This window comes from Vicia villosa, linkage group LG5 (assembly GCF_029867415.1).
Source record: "Vicia villosa cultivar HV-30 ecotype Madison, WI linkage group LG5, Vvil1.0, whole genome shotgun sequence".
Lineage (NCBI taxonomy): Eukaryota > Viridiplantae > Streptophyta > Magnoliopsida > Fabales > Fabaceae > Vicia > Vicia villosa.
The window spans coordinates 909,929-927,126 of NC_081184.1; the positions used below are offsets into that span (position 1 = coordinate 909,929).

Here is a 17,198-nt window from a genome sequence, read left to right on the forward strand (position 1 = left end):
CTTTCTCTTTTTCATATAATGAATGAGATTGTTTTCTATATAAAAAAGATTGTTTTGGTTTAGAGTAAACACATCCAAAGATGTAAGCAATTATTTTTATTAGTGATCTTAGATTAAATTGCATGTCAGTTGTCAATGTTAGAGTTAAAATATTTATAAGAATTCATTAGGCATGTATCTTAGGTTCCAAGAGAGTAATATTCTCTCTAAAAAATTTGATACGTGGGTACTCATCCATTATTTAGGATGATGTGATTTTCATTTTTAATTTCTTTCCTAAAATTGTGGATAGGGAAACATCACCCTGCGTTTTCTTAGAAGGCGGGTAATATAGAAAATGAACGTCACAACTAAATGACGAAAACGTTTGTTCTAATAAATATGCGGTTAAAAAGTTGGCAGGAGTGATATATCATGTCACATTTCTTTAAAAAAACTCAATATGTCATCTTTCGTGGACCTTTTACAGATTCATTAATCCATATTGGTATTTATAAAATCGTTGTGATGATAAATTTATTTATTTTAATTTAGTATAATCTATAATTATAGATCAAATTGTGGGAGGATAATTTATAAAATTTTGATGATAAATTTTTTTATTTTACAAGTACATACAATTTACTGAATCCAATCAATAGTGATCTTGAGCAAAGCAAAGTTTAGAAAATCATTTGGACTTTGAACTGTCCGGGACATATCAGAGCTTTTATACGACTGGCCAAGCATAATAGTCTTTTAACAAATCTGCATCTCAGCAAAATGCAAATTAGTGGTCCTTTTTGTCCGGAATGCTCAACTGTGATTGAAAGTGTACTCATGTTATGAGAGACTTTGTAGCTGTTAAACAAATTTGGCTCTCTCTTGTTAGAGAAACATGCTGGTGCTGGGGAGTCCGGGGTAGTCGGGAACACCAACGGGACTAAAGTTCCAAGATCACAAGAGAGAAAAACGCCGCATCTCAACCGAAAACCTTAACGTGATATGTGAGTGAGTTATCTCTCTTATAAATCTAACATTTTGATACCACTATTAGGGTGTCCAGGAGAGTCGGGAGTACCAACGTAACGTGACTAATGCTCCAGGACTACAAGAAAGGGATGCGCTACACATCAATCCAAAACCTTCAGGTGATAGGTGAATGAGTCATCTCTCTTATAAATCTAACATTCCATCAATTAATGTGGAACTTTAATCACTCACACTTACACCCAACAACTGAAACTTATTTTTTCACGCAGGTTTACAAGATTGGATTCACCTAAGCCTATGCAACAATCTCGACCAATAAAAGATAGATTTAACCCGAGTAAAAATCAATGAGATATCTAGAGTATCATCATTGAAGATAATCATATTCATAGTCAACCAAATAGTCAAAGTCACCACAAACCATAAAACTCTCCGAAATTTCTTCTTGATTTTTCCTCTCAAGAGAGAATTCAAGTCTTCAAAACTCTCCGCAACAGACTGGGGAAGTGACAAACCCAAAATTCCCAACGAAACAATTAAAACCGTCCAAATATGTACCGAAATTCTACAATGAAAAAAAAAAAAGAACAGCCGATTCTTCCTCGTTAAAGCACAAAGGACAAACTACTCCAAAATGGTCACCAACACCTCTTCTAATTAGTACTCCCTCCGTCCCAAAATAAGTGTCACATTTACTTTTTAGGTTCATTGAATATTTAATGTATCTAGTCTGTATAGAGACCAGATACATTAAATATTCAATGAATCTAAAAAGTAAATGTGACACTTATTTTGGGACAGAGGGAGTATTAAATTTTGTTGAAAGACCTATTTTAAAAAACTTGAAACTTTAATGTTTTTTTAGTGTCCCTTCATGCAATTCAATTGGTGCCTTTTATAAAGAATTATTCTAGTTGTGCTTAATATTTAACATGAAATAAGTCTTTAACTAGATGTAATAATAATGATGAAACATTTTGTGGGACGGTGAAAAAGATTTTGACTTTTAGCAAATAAACACTCTTTCTGTCTCTCTGATCTCATTCCTTTTCGTTACCGACCCAATTTTGCCCCTTACTCCTTCTTCTTCATCTTCTTCTTCATCTTCATCACCTCAACCTCACATGCTTCTATCTTGTTGTTATTCAGATCAAGTTACAATCTTCAATCCGTTCGTTCTTCTTCCCCTTACAAAAATGTCTTATTTTCTATCTCCATCATCATCAAATTGCAATCTTATTCGCTTGATTCTTACATGTTTTTATGATTATTATTTCTGATTCAAAACTACTTAATTTATTTTCTGATTATTGTCTTATCTATTGCAAAATCTTACTTTCTTGCTGCTATAGTGAATCACATTGCTAATTGCTATCTCAATGCACTTTTCAATTGTATCTGTCGTTTTGTTTGTTGTAAGAAATTCATGTTTTTTTTATAGCCAAATGTTATAAATTAAGTGTGTGTTTGGTGGTGATCAGAATTGATTATGAGTGAATTGATCTGGGTTAAAAGTGAGTTGGATGTGAAGTGATTTATGTTTGGTATATTTAGTGTAATACTGAGTTGAACAACAAATTTCAGTGTAACTAAACTCAAAACCTACAAATTCTAGCTTCTAGTAGAATCAATTTTGGAGACAGAATCAATTCTACTATAAAAAAACCAAATACCACAAAATTATTTCAAAATCAATTCTACAACTCTAGAATTTTAGATAAACCAAACATACACTAAGAACTACGAAGAGGGTTCAAACCCTGTCACGTTTTTGCTTTGTTATTCTTCTATGTTTTTTATTGGTTAGATTTTGCTTTAACTCAGACTATGCGAATCGTTATGATCGTGATGTTTGGTGTCTGTGCTACATAGGTTATAGCTTTTTTTTTTTCTTCATTTTATGTTATTTTTGTTGTTGGTTTTCTTTGCCTGCCATTAACAATCTTTCTGTCACTTCTTTAGGTAATTTTGGCTCTTCCTGTACTATGGATGGTATTCACGGGGATGATTCGCGAATGGAGAATGGTGATGGACAACATCCTATACATATGTCATATGAACATCATGGATTGCACCATATGAGCAATGGGAATGGGATGGAGGATGATCAAAATAACGGTTGTGGCGGTGATTCTAACTGCGGTGGAAGTGAAAATGCGGAAGGTGATGTACCCTCCAACAATGGAAATCTTCATGACAATCAAAGTTTAATAATGGATCAAGGGAATAATGATATTGGAGATCAGCTTAGTTTGTCTTTTCAAGGACAGGTTTATGTCTTTGACTCGGTTTCACCAGAAAAGGTTTATCAACTTATCTTAGCTTAGTATTCTTTCTATTATACTAACATCGCATTGCCCCTCTTGTCTAATCTTGCTTGCATCTTTCAAGCCATAGCCATTATCATTTTCCAATAGATTAATCCAAGTATATTCAGTTTAATGACTCCAAGTTCTGATTTTAAAAAAAGTTTCTCAAGTTTCAAGATTGTTGTATATATGAAGATCTCTGCATGAATGTACATTATTAAATTGTTAAAATAGTGATTCTTGAGTTATAAATACCATGGTTATCAGTATCTTCCAATAAATGCGAGTCATATCGCTAGTGTGTTTCTAAGATAATTAATCATTTGATCCATTGTTAATCAAGCTATAGATTATTCCCTACATCAGGTTTTGATTCTAGAAAATAATTTATAATAATCCTAGGTGTCATTGTCAGGTTCAATCTGTACTTCTGTTACTCGGAGGCCGTGAACTTCCTCCAACCATACCTTCCATGCCAATTTCTCCTGACGAAAATAACCGGGTATTACTATATTATTTGGTTGGAGTGTGATTGATAGTCTTTTGCTAGTCAAATATCTGGCTCATGAAGCATTTTATTAGGGATTTACCGGCACTCCACAAAAATTCAGTGTCTCTCAAAGATTAGCTTCATTGATTAGATTTCGTGAAAAGCGGAAGGAGCGAAATTTTGACAAAAAAATTCGTTATACTGTTCGTAAAGAAGTAGCATTAAGGTATGGTGCTTACTATCATTGTTTCTTACATTGAGCTTACATGGAATACTTGTTTGTGTTGACATCATAACTTCAATGTCTTCATTTAGATTTCTACATTCTTTTAGTTGCCGATACAAGTGAAAGGGTGGAAAACAAGGCATAGTGGCAAGTTTCTTGATATGTCCGCAAATATCTATATTTGGTTTTTGAAGAAGCCTCAGTATTGCGTTTGGTAAATAGTGTTCAATTTCTTTCAAAATCCATGATCCTTGGTTGTTTACAATGGAGTTCTTTCTTAACACCATATGTAATGATCATGTTATATTATAGCACTGACTTTCTTCAAGTAGTGTAATAGCAATAATATTGTGAATATATGATATCGCTCAAGTTTACATACTGAGTTGATGATGTCTGCTTACTGATATATGCCTAAATCCACGTCTTGGCCGGTGTTATTTTGTTATATTTGCATCACTTGCTAACAAATACAAGTAATTTCTGTAGGATGCAAAGAAATAAAGGCCAGTTTACATCTTCCAAGTCCAGTCATGATGAGTCTGAAATAAATTGCGGAACAAATGAAGGGTTGGTGGCAGACAATAATGGATCCCAACAGCAAGATACTGTGTAAGTTGACTGGTTCATTTTGAACAAGGAAGAAAAACCGAATCGGTATTCTAATATAGATATTATGGTTGATTTGATAGCTTGAAAATAAAGCCTTATTTGGAAATATTTCTACCTATACTGAAGTCTCTTGTATATCATTTGATAAATGATGTTTCTTTCAATTCTTATCAGTTGTAGGCACTGTGGCATCAGTGAGAAGTGCACGCCAATGATGCGACGTGGACCTGAAGGGCCAAGAACCCTCTGCAATGCTTGTGGACTTATGTGGGCAAATAAGGTAAATGCGATCTATGTTAATCCCTCGAGCCAGTTGCTTTGTTTTTGTTTTTTCTATGTTGCACTATAAAATTTATTATTATTGTCAGAAAAACTATCGGAAAGGTTTATGTCTGGTTTATTTCCTTCCGTTTTATCATCTGATATCGTGATACTTATTTATTAATGCAAGTATATGCTAATTCATCACAAAAGGTGAGATACAAATACGAGATTGACGACACTCTCGGAAAGAGTTAGACATTTGATTGCCTATAAAATAGTTCATTTATATCATCTCAACGAGTACTGTTACATTATACCATTCAGCAAAAATTTGTGGCTTCTTTTGATTTGGTTCATTTATATGTTTTCATTTTTTGAACCACAGGGAGCTCTTAGGGACCTATCAAGAGCCGCAACCTTGCCAACACACAATTCTCCACTAAACAAGAATGAGGTTGGAATTCATGCATTCATTAAATTTATTTTGATGTGTCTCTTACCCATTTAGAAACTTAAATCCATATATTAAACTTTTCTATTAACTGGATGACTTTCAGAGTCAAAATTTGGAGAACAATCAGACGGTGCTTAGAGATGCTGCTGAATCATCATGACAGACCTTTATATTTTGATTTCAATGGAGGGCAGTTCCATGAAACAAGGGACATAGCATAGAGTGCTTTCCCCTTGATGAGAAATTACAGGCAGTCTAGTTAGCGCTATTTCGACAAAAACGTTTAAAAGAGCATTATGTATTTGATTTTATAATATTATACAGCTTGTTCCTTAGCAGACTTTGATTGAGTAGCCAAATATATGATGACATTGGAATATATCTTAAAAGTTTTCATTGAAATTCATACATCATATGTTGGTACACAAATTGGTGCTTACAGACTCAAACTCACAATTAGTCAATTAGCCATTTGTCTTTGGGGTGGTTGGGATGGCCATAACAAGCTGTTCCTCAAAAATAAGTACTGCAAAAATCTCCTATGCACTCTGGTTTGCAGTTTTATACACTCTGCAGTGGTGCAGTGGTTGAAGAAGATCTAGATCTATGTTATATTGAGTACAATATATTGTGTTTTGAGAAATTTGGTTTTGTGTAAATTCAGAAGAGGAAGATGGTAAAGGTTTGAGCCAACTTTATAGAGTTTTTTTGTTGAAGGAAATGACATAGTTCTTCGATACAAACACAGAAACTTTGGAGGAATTATCATCCAAATTTTGTTTAGGGAATGATCAAAATCAGCTGTTAACTAAAAATTCAATTCACACAATGGCATGACTTCCTTAATATAATATAAATATAATGATACAAGTTACAACAATCTCAAAACCTTTTGTTTAGACTCTAAAACTGCAGACTTAAGGTGCAGTCTGTCCACATAAAATAAAGCCTTGAGTTAGGCACTGAGCAGAGTGAATTTGATCTTGGGTTCCTGATACAATCACCTGCCCTTAGCACCAGGTTTTGGATCATGAACAACCACATTTGCACCAGAGATCTGAGGATCAAGATACTCCAAAAGTCAAAACACTATAAAAAGACAATAAGAAATGAATCGAAAATCAGATATAAACAAACCTGTCGAATTTGATTTAGGTTGCTACTGTTCTCCCCGTACACATGGATTAAATATATACGAGGGATGGTGATCTCAATGGTTGAGCTATTTAGATTCTGTAATGGGTTTCCATTCCTGTTAATAATATACAAATCGCTATAATGTATCAGGTAAAACAGTTTGATCTATGTTGAAGCACCTATAGAAATTTGTGTGAATATGAGATTCTACAGATATGATTTACCAACTCAAAAAAAAAAAAAGTACCATTCACATTTTCCCTCAGTAGAGTATGGAACCATAGTTTATTTCCTACCTTTAATTTCTGCATTTTACTTTTGCCTTTTTCGTGGTTTTTGGTTTTGTAATTCCCCCCTCCCCAAAGCCTTATAATAGCGGAGGTTTAATTTCTGCCTTTAATTTTGCCCGTGATATTAACTGTTAGAAATTGAATAGGATTGTATGGCAAGAATAAAAACAACATAGCATAACCCTAATTTTCAGGATTAAAATAAATCAATCACTCTTGTTTCACACACTCACCTTTAGGGTAATTTCTCTTATGCTGCCTTCGATTAAATACTCAAGTTCCTCGGATGTAGGGATACCTTAGCCTGCTGTCTACGAGAAAAATCATCATCAAAAGATCATAGTCCCTTCGAGTTGCCTACGATGAATGATCTTGTCCCTCGGATTAATGATGATAGACCCTTTCGAATGCTAAGGTATTTTTATTGGTTGCCTAAATGACTATTCTCATCCATTCCTAAGACTTCCTACCCTTCTTATGGTATGGATAGCCTTATGGCAAACGATGACCCTCGATGACCCGATTACATCCAATGAAAGGATTTCCCACTAACTAATGGTGTAGATAGTCTCTTTTCCTCTTAAGACTTAAAGAGCAAGAAAGACCATAATCTTAGGGTAGGTAGCTCTTAATTGCTTGCTCACAACAAATTCAAACTTTCAAATAACTTTTCATACACCTCTTTTCAAAACAATTTCCTAAAGGCTACACTTTACTTACAAAGTTAAAGTCCTTATTCAAAAATATTTTCTATACATACACGACACTTTTCAAACGAATCAAACAAAGTGAGCTAAGCAAATAAGAGTCCATGGATAACCATGGATACAAAGGATGTTTACACCTTCCCTTTGTATAACCTATCCCCGAACTCAAAGTCTTTAAAAAGGTATTTCCTGTTCTTTGGATAAAATAAAAGTCGATGGCGACTCTTGCTATCCGCAACATTTCAAAAAAGTCAGTTCTCCCACCGTGTTACAAATTGCTAACCTGGTTCAATGAAATGTCACCTACATATGGGATCATCAAAACCAAGAAAGAAATCCACTAAAATCAGATTAGTTTGAAGCCTAAGTAAAAAAAAATTGGTTTACAATCCTCTCATCTAATCATTACCCATGTTATTTCTATCTAAAACACCCCTAGATATGAGACTCCTCTCTCTCCCCTTCAATCACACAATAGTGATAAACTAACAATGATAAACGAAAGATGAGACACTCTTCAAAGACACATAATCATCTATGCTTAAAAGCTTATGACTTATTAACAAAGACAACTTGAAACGCAATCCACTCTTGCCTAAAAGCTCATGAGTGATTGACAATGTACAAATCAAACTTAGTCCAACTCTAATATCAAGATGATAAGAGAGTGGCTCATAATAAACAAACAACAACGAACAAACTAAAAACATAAACCTTATTCAATGCACACAGCTTCTCCAATTGCATTGGGTTTAGAATGTCCTTTTAAAAAGACTTTTGCATGCACGAGTTTGGGCTCTTTATTCGCATATCCACAAGAGCTGCAAATATTCTGCATATACTTCTCCATAAAAATAGGAACAAAATATAATGTTTCCTAAAAAGTCTCCAAGATTCTTTTTATGAAACAAAAGCACTTATGGCATAGAACCATTGTCCTAAATTAACCCTTCTAAAACTGCGACGGTATGAGAATTAAAAAAATACATAATCTCATATTTTAAAAACAAATCTTCCAATATTTAAAACCTAAACATGCACTATGTTTCGTGTAACATGTCACGACATCGTGCTCAACATCTTCTATAATGATGTCTGATCTACATGTCAAAACATCTTACTGAGATACATGTTTTAATAAAATTGTTGCCAATTATAAAATCACAGACTTACAATCCCCTCATTTGAATTTTTTTGGCTAAAACAACCTTTGTATGATATAGCTGGAGATAAGAAAAAATAGCAGCAAAACAACTACAAAACACAAGATACGTGAATACCATGTATCCTTTGAAAAATATCAAACAAATTAGATACACACGCAACAAAGTCAAGGAGATACCCATTATCTGATTATATTTTTGTTTGTTTGTAAAGATTGAAGAGATTCGTTCAAAGCGCATTGATTTGATGTCTAGCGAAGCTGATGCACAAAAAGGGGCATTGAAGTTTTTTGCAATACTCGTCTCTTCCGGTACTGCACTTTTCTTACTATTTAAATTGATATTAATATTTCAATAATCTAAATGAAACAATGTTCAGGCGACCTCAACAAAATTAACGCTGTGACCGAGAACGAAGTTGTTCCTTGTTTGGTGATTTTTTTTGCCGGAATTGGATGTGAACCACGAAATGCATGTATATATTTTTTTTTATTTTGTTCATAATTTTTGTCATTTCTTCTCAATATATTTCTACTTTGTGCAGGCCCTTGCAACATGGGCACTAAGAAATATTGCCGGACGACTGTCTAAGCATACTGAAGTTGTTGTTGCAAATGGTGTAATTCCTCGTCTCGTGCAGCTGCTGAGTAGTAAGAAATACATCATTCAAATGAAGGTATAAAACACTCTATCTATGTATTATGTATGTGCAATGAAACATGGATACGCTAAAATCTATGTTAGATTGTTTTGTCCAGTTGTGTAACTGGGTTTTTTTACATGATATAACTCTTTATATTAACAGGCTGCTTGGGCGTTAGGAAATATAGCGTGCGATTCTTTAGAAAAAAGAGATATTATAGTTGAAAATGGTGCACTTGCGCCACTGATGTGTATGTTGAAGACAACCAACAAACACGTCTTGATGATGACTAGATGGACATTACGAAAGACGTGCAGTGAAATCATTCCACCAAGATTTGCAGAAAGTATTGTTAATTAATTTCGACTTTTTTTATTACCAATTGCATGTTGTCTTATTTTTTTCTTCATCAAATATCTACTGTATTGTCCTTCTTCCTGGAATTATTAGCACTGACAGAAGAAGATAAGCCGGATGAGAGTGCTATACTATCCGGACTCCAAGTTATTATATTTGTTGACCATTCAAGTGAAGTATACAAAGTCTTAGCTGAAAAAGGGGTGTACTTGGAAATCGTAAAATTGCTTTTGTAAGTACATTAATATAGTTTTTAAGTAAAATTACTCTTTGGTTGAGACTAACAGGTTGGATTTCATTATTTCAGCTATGATCCCAAATATAGCAAGTTTATTTTGTATGTTTTGATGGTCATGGGAAATTTGGCACAGTGTGGAAATACTCAAAAACAAGTAAAATACTTCTAGAACTCTCATTTTTTATACAAATCTTTCATCACATATCATTAAATTTGTAATGTGTTTTTTTAGATCATAATCGACACTTGAGCACTCTTTGGCCTTAAGTGGCTACTTGGGCCATCTCGCAAACTATCTGACAAACTGATTCTTAAAGAGGCATGTTGGGTAATAGGAAACCTCGCACGTGGAAAAGGGACCATTTACAGGTAAATATGATTTGACCTCAAAAGTATTTGTTTGTTTTAAAACTATAAACTGTAATCTTATCATAGGTGGACAATTGGTTACTTAAGCAATGTATAACTTTGTTTTTTTTTTTTAATCTGAACTCTAAATTTGTTCCTGGATAAATAAGCAATCATTGAGAAGGGTTTTTTTCCTATTCTGATTGATGTTATGAAGAATAAAGTTGACACGAGATATGAGGCGGCATGGGCCATTTATACGGTCAGCTGTGGATGCTTTAAACAAACAAGGTAAGTTTTACCATTAGATTTAATTTTCCTTCATTTTTTTAGTCTCCCTCATTCTATGTGGTGGCGGGTATTGTGGAAAATATTTAATACCATTGATTGTGTATATTTATGTAGATACTTGCTGCAACTAGAAGTAAGTGAATGCATAAGGGGATTATTTTAGAAAATTTCTTTACCCACCTCCCTATGGGGGTCACCCCAGCGAAATCCCCAACTTACCCCTGCTTCGGAGATGCATCTCCGAAGTAGTTTTTTTATAGATTTTTTTAGACTTCGGAAATACATTTTCGAAAACACCAAAAATAACACATACCTTTGTGGGTGGTTCTTAACCTTGACTCCATGCTCGTGACTTTGAACCTTGTTTGTGTGACCTTGTGTGATCTTGATTATGAAGGATACATAAACCATGCATTCGTTTGATTTCCAAGGAACTCATAGGTCTTTCTTTGTAAACATCATAAGTTTCATCAAACTCAATGGATCTTGGGTGTTGATGGGGTGAAAACCCTAATCCGCTAAGATGGATGATTGATCTTGATGATAACTTGATCAATGCTTTGATCCAATTTAGGATTTACTTCCTTCATGCTTTGATGTTTACAAATTAATAACTTGAATTCCTCGAAAATCAAACAATAACAATAACAACATTGCATTTACATCGCATCATTTGCATACTTCATGCATTTATCCAGGTTGTCCAAAAAAAACTTATCCTTGTATGTCTCCATCTTCAGAGTTGTCTGTCTACAATCAAGCTGATTCCTCCACACAAGTACGAAACTAGAGCCAAAGTCAGAAGAAGAATGGAATACCAATAGCAACACAATGCAGATGTCAGAATGGAAATTGATGAATTGAAGTCAGGCATGACCAAGCTAATTGAAATGCTACAAGTTTTGATTGCTAGAGGAGAACCGCCTCAGAAGACTGTCATTGTTGAAGTCCCAAGTGCTGATGTTGAACCTCAACCTACTCAACAACCACCTTCTACATGGCATGAGTTTGGTTTGCCACATGGTTACACTCCTCCCTATGAGAAAACTCCTGGTGTTGGTCAATCTTCACAACTTGTGATGGGCCAGTCTTCAAATCAAGTGTTTCGTGCTCCTATCATGACTGAATCTCAGCCTATTACGCACACTATGGCTCAACCTACTTATGTGAATCCTTTGTTTGAACATCAAGCTGCTCGTTCCCAGAATGGAAGTCAAGGAGATGCTGGAGATATTGAAGATGTCAAAGAGCAATATCAAATTCTAGAAAAGAGACTTAGGGCCATGGAAGGCAATGATTACTTTGGGGTTGTCGCTGAAAACATGTGTTTGGTTTCTGATGTTGTCATGCCTACAAAATTCAAGACTCCTGAGTTTGAGAAATATAAAGGGAACACTTGCCCAAGAAGCCATTTGAACATGTACTACCGCAAGATGGCTGCTTATACCAAGAACGACAAACTTCTCATCCATTGCTTTCAAGATAGCCTGAGTGAAGCCTCTTTGAAATGGTACATGGGACTTGAGGGGAATCACATTCGTTGCTTCCAAGATCTATCTGATGCTTTCATGAAGCAATATAAGTATAATCTGGACATGGCACCTGACCACCGACAATTGCAAAGCATGTCTTAAAGAGAGAAAGAATCCTTCAAAGAATACGCTCAACGCTGGAGAGAGTTAGCTTCTCAAGTTGAGCCACCATTGGCTGAGAAAGAATTGTCTGGAATGTTCATGGATACTCTCTCACCTTTCTACTACGAGAAGATGATTGGAAGTATGTCCTTAAACTTTACAGACTTGGTTACCATTGGTCAGAGACTGGAAGAAGGAATCAAGAATGGGAAAGTTGCTGAATCTTCTGGTGGAGCAAAGAAAACTTATGGAAACTTCCAGAAGAAGAAGAAAGAGAATGAGACTAATGCTTTGTTGGATGATAGAAGAAGATCTCATCGTAGACCTCAAAATGGTGATCAACCTTATGTAGCCGCTGTCGCTCCTGTGCAAGTTCAAGTTCCTCTACCTCAGGCTGCTAATCAGAATCAGAATTGTGGTAGGACAACTTATGATCCTATTCCCATGACTTACACTGAATTTTATCCCGCGTTGATTCGGAAAGGGTTGATCACAACAAGAGCCATGCCTCCTCCTCGAAACCCTCCCTCAAAAGGATTCCAGTCTGATCTTCGTTCTGAGTTTCATCAAGGTGGGGTTGGCCATGATTTAGAAGGTTGTTATGCACTGAAGACTAGAGTGCAAGAGTTGATGAGAACACATATTTTATATTTCAAGGATGTTGATCCCAATGTTGCAAATAATCCTTTGCCAAACCAGAGTGTCTAAAGAGAAGTCAAAGCCAGATGGTCTCCTAAAGCCAAGTGTTTCAGATGGGATATCTCATCCTTGTTGCTGATTAGTCATTAGGCCATTGTTTCTTTACATTTTGCATTTCCTTCATTGTATTGTTTTCTTTCAAACTTTGTTTATTCTTGAATGTTAATTTTAATGAAATGAGCATTGCATATTTTGAATTAATTCACATCCACTATGTTTATGTTTATGCATTCTTTTACAAAATTTTCTTCCATTTTCTTTCTCTATCAAACTTGTGTTTTATGCAAAGATTGGAGGGAGGATGATGACAACGAAATACCCAAGTTGTTGAATTGTATGCTTTCAAATAAAACTTTGTTGATGATGTACAAACATTGTTTCAATTCTCAAATACTGGAGAAATAAGGAAGTTAATCCCTCGTCAACCCCTTTGAGCCTTCGAAGTTGGAGTTTCTTTCTGTACGAAAAAACCCGCCTTTTTTTTAACCTGGGGCATGGTAGTTCTCAGTTAATTTGGCTGTGCATTATATTTCAAGAGAATCATTCAGTACACCTTTCAACAAAGGTTTCAATCACAAGCTTTCCTTCGCATACATCAAAGAAGTGATGGAGATGTCAATCAAAAGCTGATGATGGTTCTTCTTAATCATTAAGCAAGGCAACCACTATCTTTCAAAAAAAATGTGTAAAAAAAAAATAGAATCAAAGAAAAGCCTGCTAAGTCAAAACCAAAAAAGATGACTTAGGCAAAAATAAGGGCATCCCGCTGACTGTAAGTTCAAAATAAACAGTTCAGGAAAAAGTTGGGGATATAAAAAGAAAGGATGAAAAAGAGAAGTCAATAAATTTCCCGAACAACAAAATGCTGTGACTCCAAAAGGAAGAAGTGACTGCCATCTCAAATATTCTTTTGGCTTGTGAGCTATCGTCATTACAACAGGTGCAATTCCATAAGTCTCTTGGAACCTGAATGCATAAGGTGAATTAACTGAGTGTAAGGACTGGAGATCATCACGAAGATAGGGTGGGTACAATCAAAATTTGAGCCTTATATCCTCTGTTTCTAAAACCGTGAATCTGGCCACGTTACAACCTTTAGAAGACCTAATTGAAGCAAGGTTTATTTTGAAAGCATACTACAACAAGGTTGCGTAAATTGACTCCTAAGAGATTTGCCAATCACTTGTTTGCTTTATCTTTCACTTTGAATGTCTTAACCTCTATGTTTTGACCAGTGATTCCATTTGCTTTACATCAATAAACATCATTCCAATAATGACTTTGATTTCAAAAAAATATGCTTTGAGAATTACATTAAAACCACCATTCTTGAATGAACATTTTATTTGCAAGTAAGCACTCATCTTTCAGGAAGTTCAAACAGTCGAGAAACTTGATCAGTGATCCTATCAGGGGCACATTACTTCAAGATCATGTTGTTCAGATGTTAAGTCAAGATTTGTTGATCAAAATATCCTTTCAAGACTTATATTGGGGCAAGCCTTCCCAGCCTTCATCTCAAGAACTGAAGCCATGATCAGTTCATCCCCAATACAGTCCAAGTGAAGCCATGATCGGTTAACTTACAACAATCAGTCAATCAGGGGAAATCTTCTTCAGCATTCCCCAAGCAATTTATCAGTCCTTACAAAAAGGATCATCAGTTTGATATAGTTACCCGTGTGATAGAAGTATGTTCAAGTAACTTCTTCCCAAGCAGAGTTGGCAGAGTTCCCGTGTTGAGGAATCAGAGCTCCAATCTTGCCTCACAAAAGAGTCGACCTCAGTTGTCACACACAATTGCATTGCGTTGATCATATATCATGCATAGAAAGATTCAACATCATGCATTAAAACAAAATTCATGCTCATTTACGTTTTCCGAGGTCCTGTTGCTATCAACATCTTACCTTGAGATCTAAGTCCAACTTACTTGGCACCTACCAAAGCAGATTTATCCTTTTGGTTCGTTCTGTCTTTGTCTATCTGATGTTCTTCCGGATATGTCTTGCTTGTTCTGATGTTTTTCCAGAACCTTTATCACCTTTTATCCAAAGCCACTATTGGATGTCACAATCCCCATTAACATGTTTCTCACCTCGTTCAAAGCTACTATTGAACGATCTCCATGTCTTTGAGCTGGAATAATATTCTTTTCGTCCAATTCCACTATTGGATGTTTCTTGAGTTTGTTTTTCTTTTCCATCCAATGTTTATTCTGGATGGCTATTCAGATTTTTCAAACAAGTTTCTTTGTGTATTCAAAGTCACTATTGAATCTCTCTGGCTTCCTTTCGTCCAAAGCTACTATTGGATGACTTCAATATCTTCTAGCTTGGTTAACTTCCCTTTGTCCAATGCCACTCTTGGATGTCCTCAAGTTGTTTTCCATTCCATCCAATGCCACTCTTGGATGGCTACTCAGATTTTCAAATTGGTTTTCCTTTTGTTCAAAGCTACTATTGAACGTCCTTGATATATTTCCGGGTTCAGGTTTCCATTTTGCATTCAAAGCCACTGTTGAATCTCTTTGGTTTCCATTTTGTCTAAAGCTACTATTAGATTGTTCCTGATGTTTTCCAGAGTTTGGATTCCTTTCGTTCAAAGCCAATATTGAACGTCTCTGCCGTATTTCCGGGTTTGTAGGTCCCCTTTTGCATTCAAAGCCACTATTGAATCTTGTTGGTCTCCTTCCATCCAAAGAAACTATTGGATGTCTCCGATGTTTCCTCAGAGTTTGGACCCTTTTCCAGATTCATTCAATGCCACTCTTGAATGTCTCTGATGATTGGTGTCGTCTAATGCCACTCTTAGACGTTTATACTCAATATGTTTGTGTTCCAGAATTCATTCAATGCCACTCCTGAATATCTCTGATGATTTTAGTCGTCTAATGCCACTCTTAGACGTTCTTACTACCCTTTTACACAGGGTTTTATCCCTCTCTTTCCAAGTATTGCTGGATATTCCTTGTCACCCTGACAGATAAACAGTAGTATCTTGTTTCCCCAGCTATTTCTTTCATTCGAGTCTATCACTCATTTCTTTTGTGTATTCCCCTGTGGAGTTCTTGCTTTACCAAATTTCTCCATCAATAGTTTGTCTCTCGTGGCGCTATATGTAACACCCCACTTTCCCATTTTATAAAAATACGGTAAAATAATAAAAATTTATCAGAGTTCACAAACACAAGTGGGATGTCACATCATTTCAAACCAAACAGAATATGAAGTCTCAATTACTTCATCTATTCATTTCTCATTAATCAATAAAAACAACGGAAATATAATTTTATTTAAAAGTAATCACGACACATTTGCCAACTTATTCCAAAACTCCACATAAAATCGTGGTCCTCAAATATTTGAATCAAAAACAGATACGTAACAAAATTCAATTAAAAATAACAAATAAAATAATCCCAAAAACATCCTATGTTACGTATCAGAGCGACTCGAACTAACAACATGGAAGACTTCCATAAAGCTATCCTGGACTTCCAATGCTATTCTTGAGTACATGTCCATTTCCCATGGTAGGGGAAATATCAGCAGAAAGGGTGAGTACTCACATACCATTATAAAAGATATAGGAACAAATATAATAACATAATTCACAGGTCGAGGTTCATGTTCACATAACATCACACTGCATATACAGACTTCTTTTATTCAAACATTCGTCACAATATAAATTAACGCATCATTCACAATATCGTAAACAAGTCATCACAGATCCATTCATTTATGCAACTCCACAATGCACACATCACGACACACATGTCCCTTCCAATAAAAACTCAACAAACATATAATAATAATAATAATGACAATGCAATGTGACTCAATGACTTGACACAATGCATGTGGTACCAAAACATCGTGGTTCATGACCACAGTTCCCGTCGGAACTCTCGACCCCTATTTCATGGTCCAGTGTGACCCCTATTTCATGATCACACCCACGACCCCTGTTTCATGGTCAAGTACGATCCCTATTTCATGGTCGTACCAATTCATGGTTCATTCAATCGAACCCGATTCCTAATAGAATCCGGATAATTCACATACACTCCACGGAGCAACGAATTATCTCCACCATGACTCCACAATTGAGTCCGCACCTACTAGGCATCTACCATATATTTTCACCTAGAAGTCTCAATGATATGTAATGCAAATTCACAAACAATACAATATGCATAATTACAAATAACATCATGCATATCACACGATCCTCCTGATCACTTGTAAGCCATACGCTTACCGTAATTCACAAAGAATTACCACTGTTGTGCTAAGACAACACACAACATATAATTATTCAATATAATTCGCTTACACCGCGTATACCACTCACACGCA

At 35.4% G+C, this 17,198-nt stretch overlaps 3 protein-coding genes across 5 annotated transcripts; all 3 read left to right on the forward strand.

Annotated features, from left to right (window-relative positions):
• The first annotated feature begins 1,942 nt into the window (after positions 1 to 1,942).
• LOC131601082 (GATA transcription factor 28) lies at positions 1,943 to 5,667 on the forward strand. Of its 3 annotated transcripts, none has more exons than XM_058872808.1 (8): positions 1,943 to 2,170; positions 2,935 to 3,275; positions 3,697 to 3,783; positions 3,864 to 3,997; positions 4,487 to 4,609; positions 4,784 to 4,889; positions 5,259 to 5,327; positions 5,431 to 5,667. In XM_058872808.1, exons 2-8 carry the CDS (start codon positions 2,958 to 2,960, stop codon positions 5,485 to 5,487), a joined length of 894 nt encoding a protein of 297 aa, XP_058728791.1. In that variant the 5' UTR covers positions 1,943 to 2,170; positions 2,935 to 2,957; the 3' UTR covers positions 5,488 to 5,667. The 3 variants fall into 3 exon arrangements, with proteins under 3 accessions (XP_058728791.1, XP_058728792.1, XP_058728790.1); XM_058872809.1 differs by having other exon boundaries at positions 1,943 to 2,126; XM_058872807.1 differs by having other exon boundaries at positions 1,944 to 2,143.
• Positions 5,668 to 6,605: 938 nt separating this feature from the next.
• Positions 6,606 to 10,328, forward strand: LOC131601620 (importin subunit alpha-3-like). The gene is made up of 9 exons (XM_058873486.1): positions 6,606 to 6,614; positions 8,839 to 8,935; positions 9,004 to 9,056; positions 9,169 to 9,300; positions 9,430 to 9,613; positions 9,718 to 9,800; positions 9,912 to 10,016; positions 10,131 to 10,231; positions 10,298 to 10,328. The coding sequence occupies exons 1-9, from the start codon at positions 6,606 to 6,608 to the stop codon at positions 10,326 to 10,328; spliced, it is 795 nt and encodes a 264-aa protein (XP_058729469.1).
• Positions 9,449 to 12,921, forward strand: LOC131606084 (uncharacterized). The gene is made up of 4 exons (XM_058878364.1): positions 9,449 to 9,856; positions 9,932 to 10,016; positions 10,095 to 10,501; positions 11,242 to 12,921. Exon 4 carries the CDS (start codon positions 11,347 to 11,349, stop codon positions 12,133 to 12,135), a length of 789 nt encoding a protein of 262 aa, XP_058734347.1. The 5' UTR covers positions 9,449 to 9,856; positions 9,932 to 10,016; positions 10,095 to 10,501; positions 11,242 to 11,346; the 3' UTR covers positions 12,136 to 12,921.
• Positions 12,922 to 17,198: the final 4,277 nt, after the last annotated feature.

Bases quoted from the DNA above. Each gene is read 5' to 3' on its own strand.
- LOC131606084 (XM_058878364.1), top strand. From the start codon at position 11,347: ATGGAAATTGATGAATTGAAGTCAGGCATGACCAAGCTAATTGAAATG.
- LOC131601082 (XM_058872808.1), top strand. From the start codon at position 2,958: ATGGATGGTATTCACGGGGATGATTCGCGAATGGAGAATGGTGATGGA. The intron at 4,610-4,783 runs GTAAGTTGACTG...AATTCTTATCAG, and splicing joins TCCCAACAGCAAGATACTGT to TTGTAGGCACTGTGGCATCA. The intron at 4,890-5,258 runs GTAAATGCGATC...TTTGAACCACAG, and splicing joins GACTTATGTGGGCAAATAAG to GGAGCTCTTAGGGACCTATC.
- LOC131601620 (XM_058873486.1), top strand. The intron at 9,301-9,429 runs GTATAAAACACT...TTATATTAACAG, and splicing joins AATACATCATTCAAATGAAG to GCTGCTTGGGCGTTAGGAAA. The intron at 10,017-10,130 runs GTAAAATACTTC...TTTGGCCTTAAG, and splicing joins GTGGAAATACTCAAAAACAA to TGGCTACTTGGGCCATCTCG.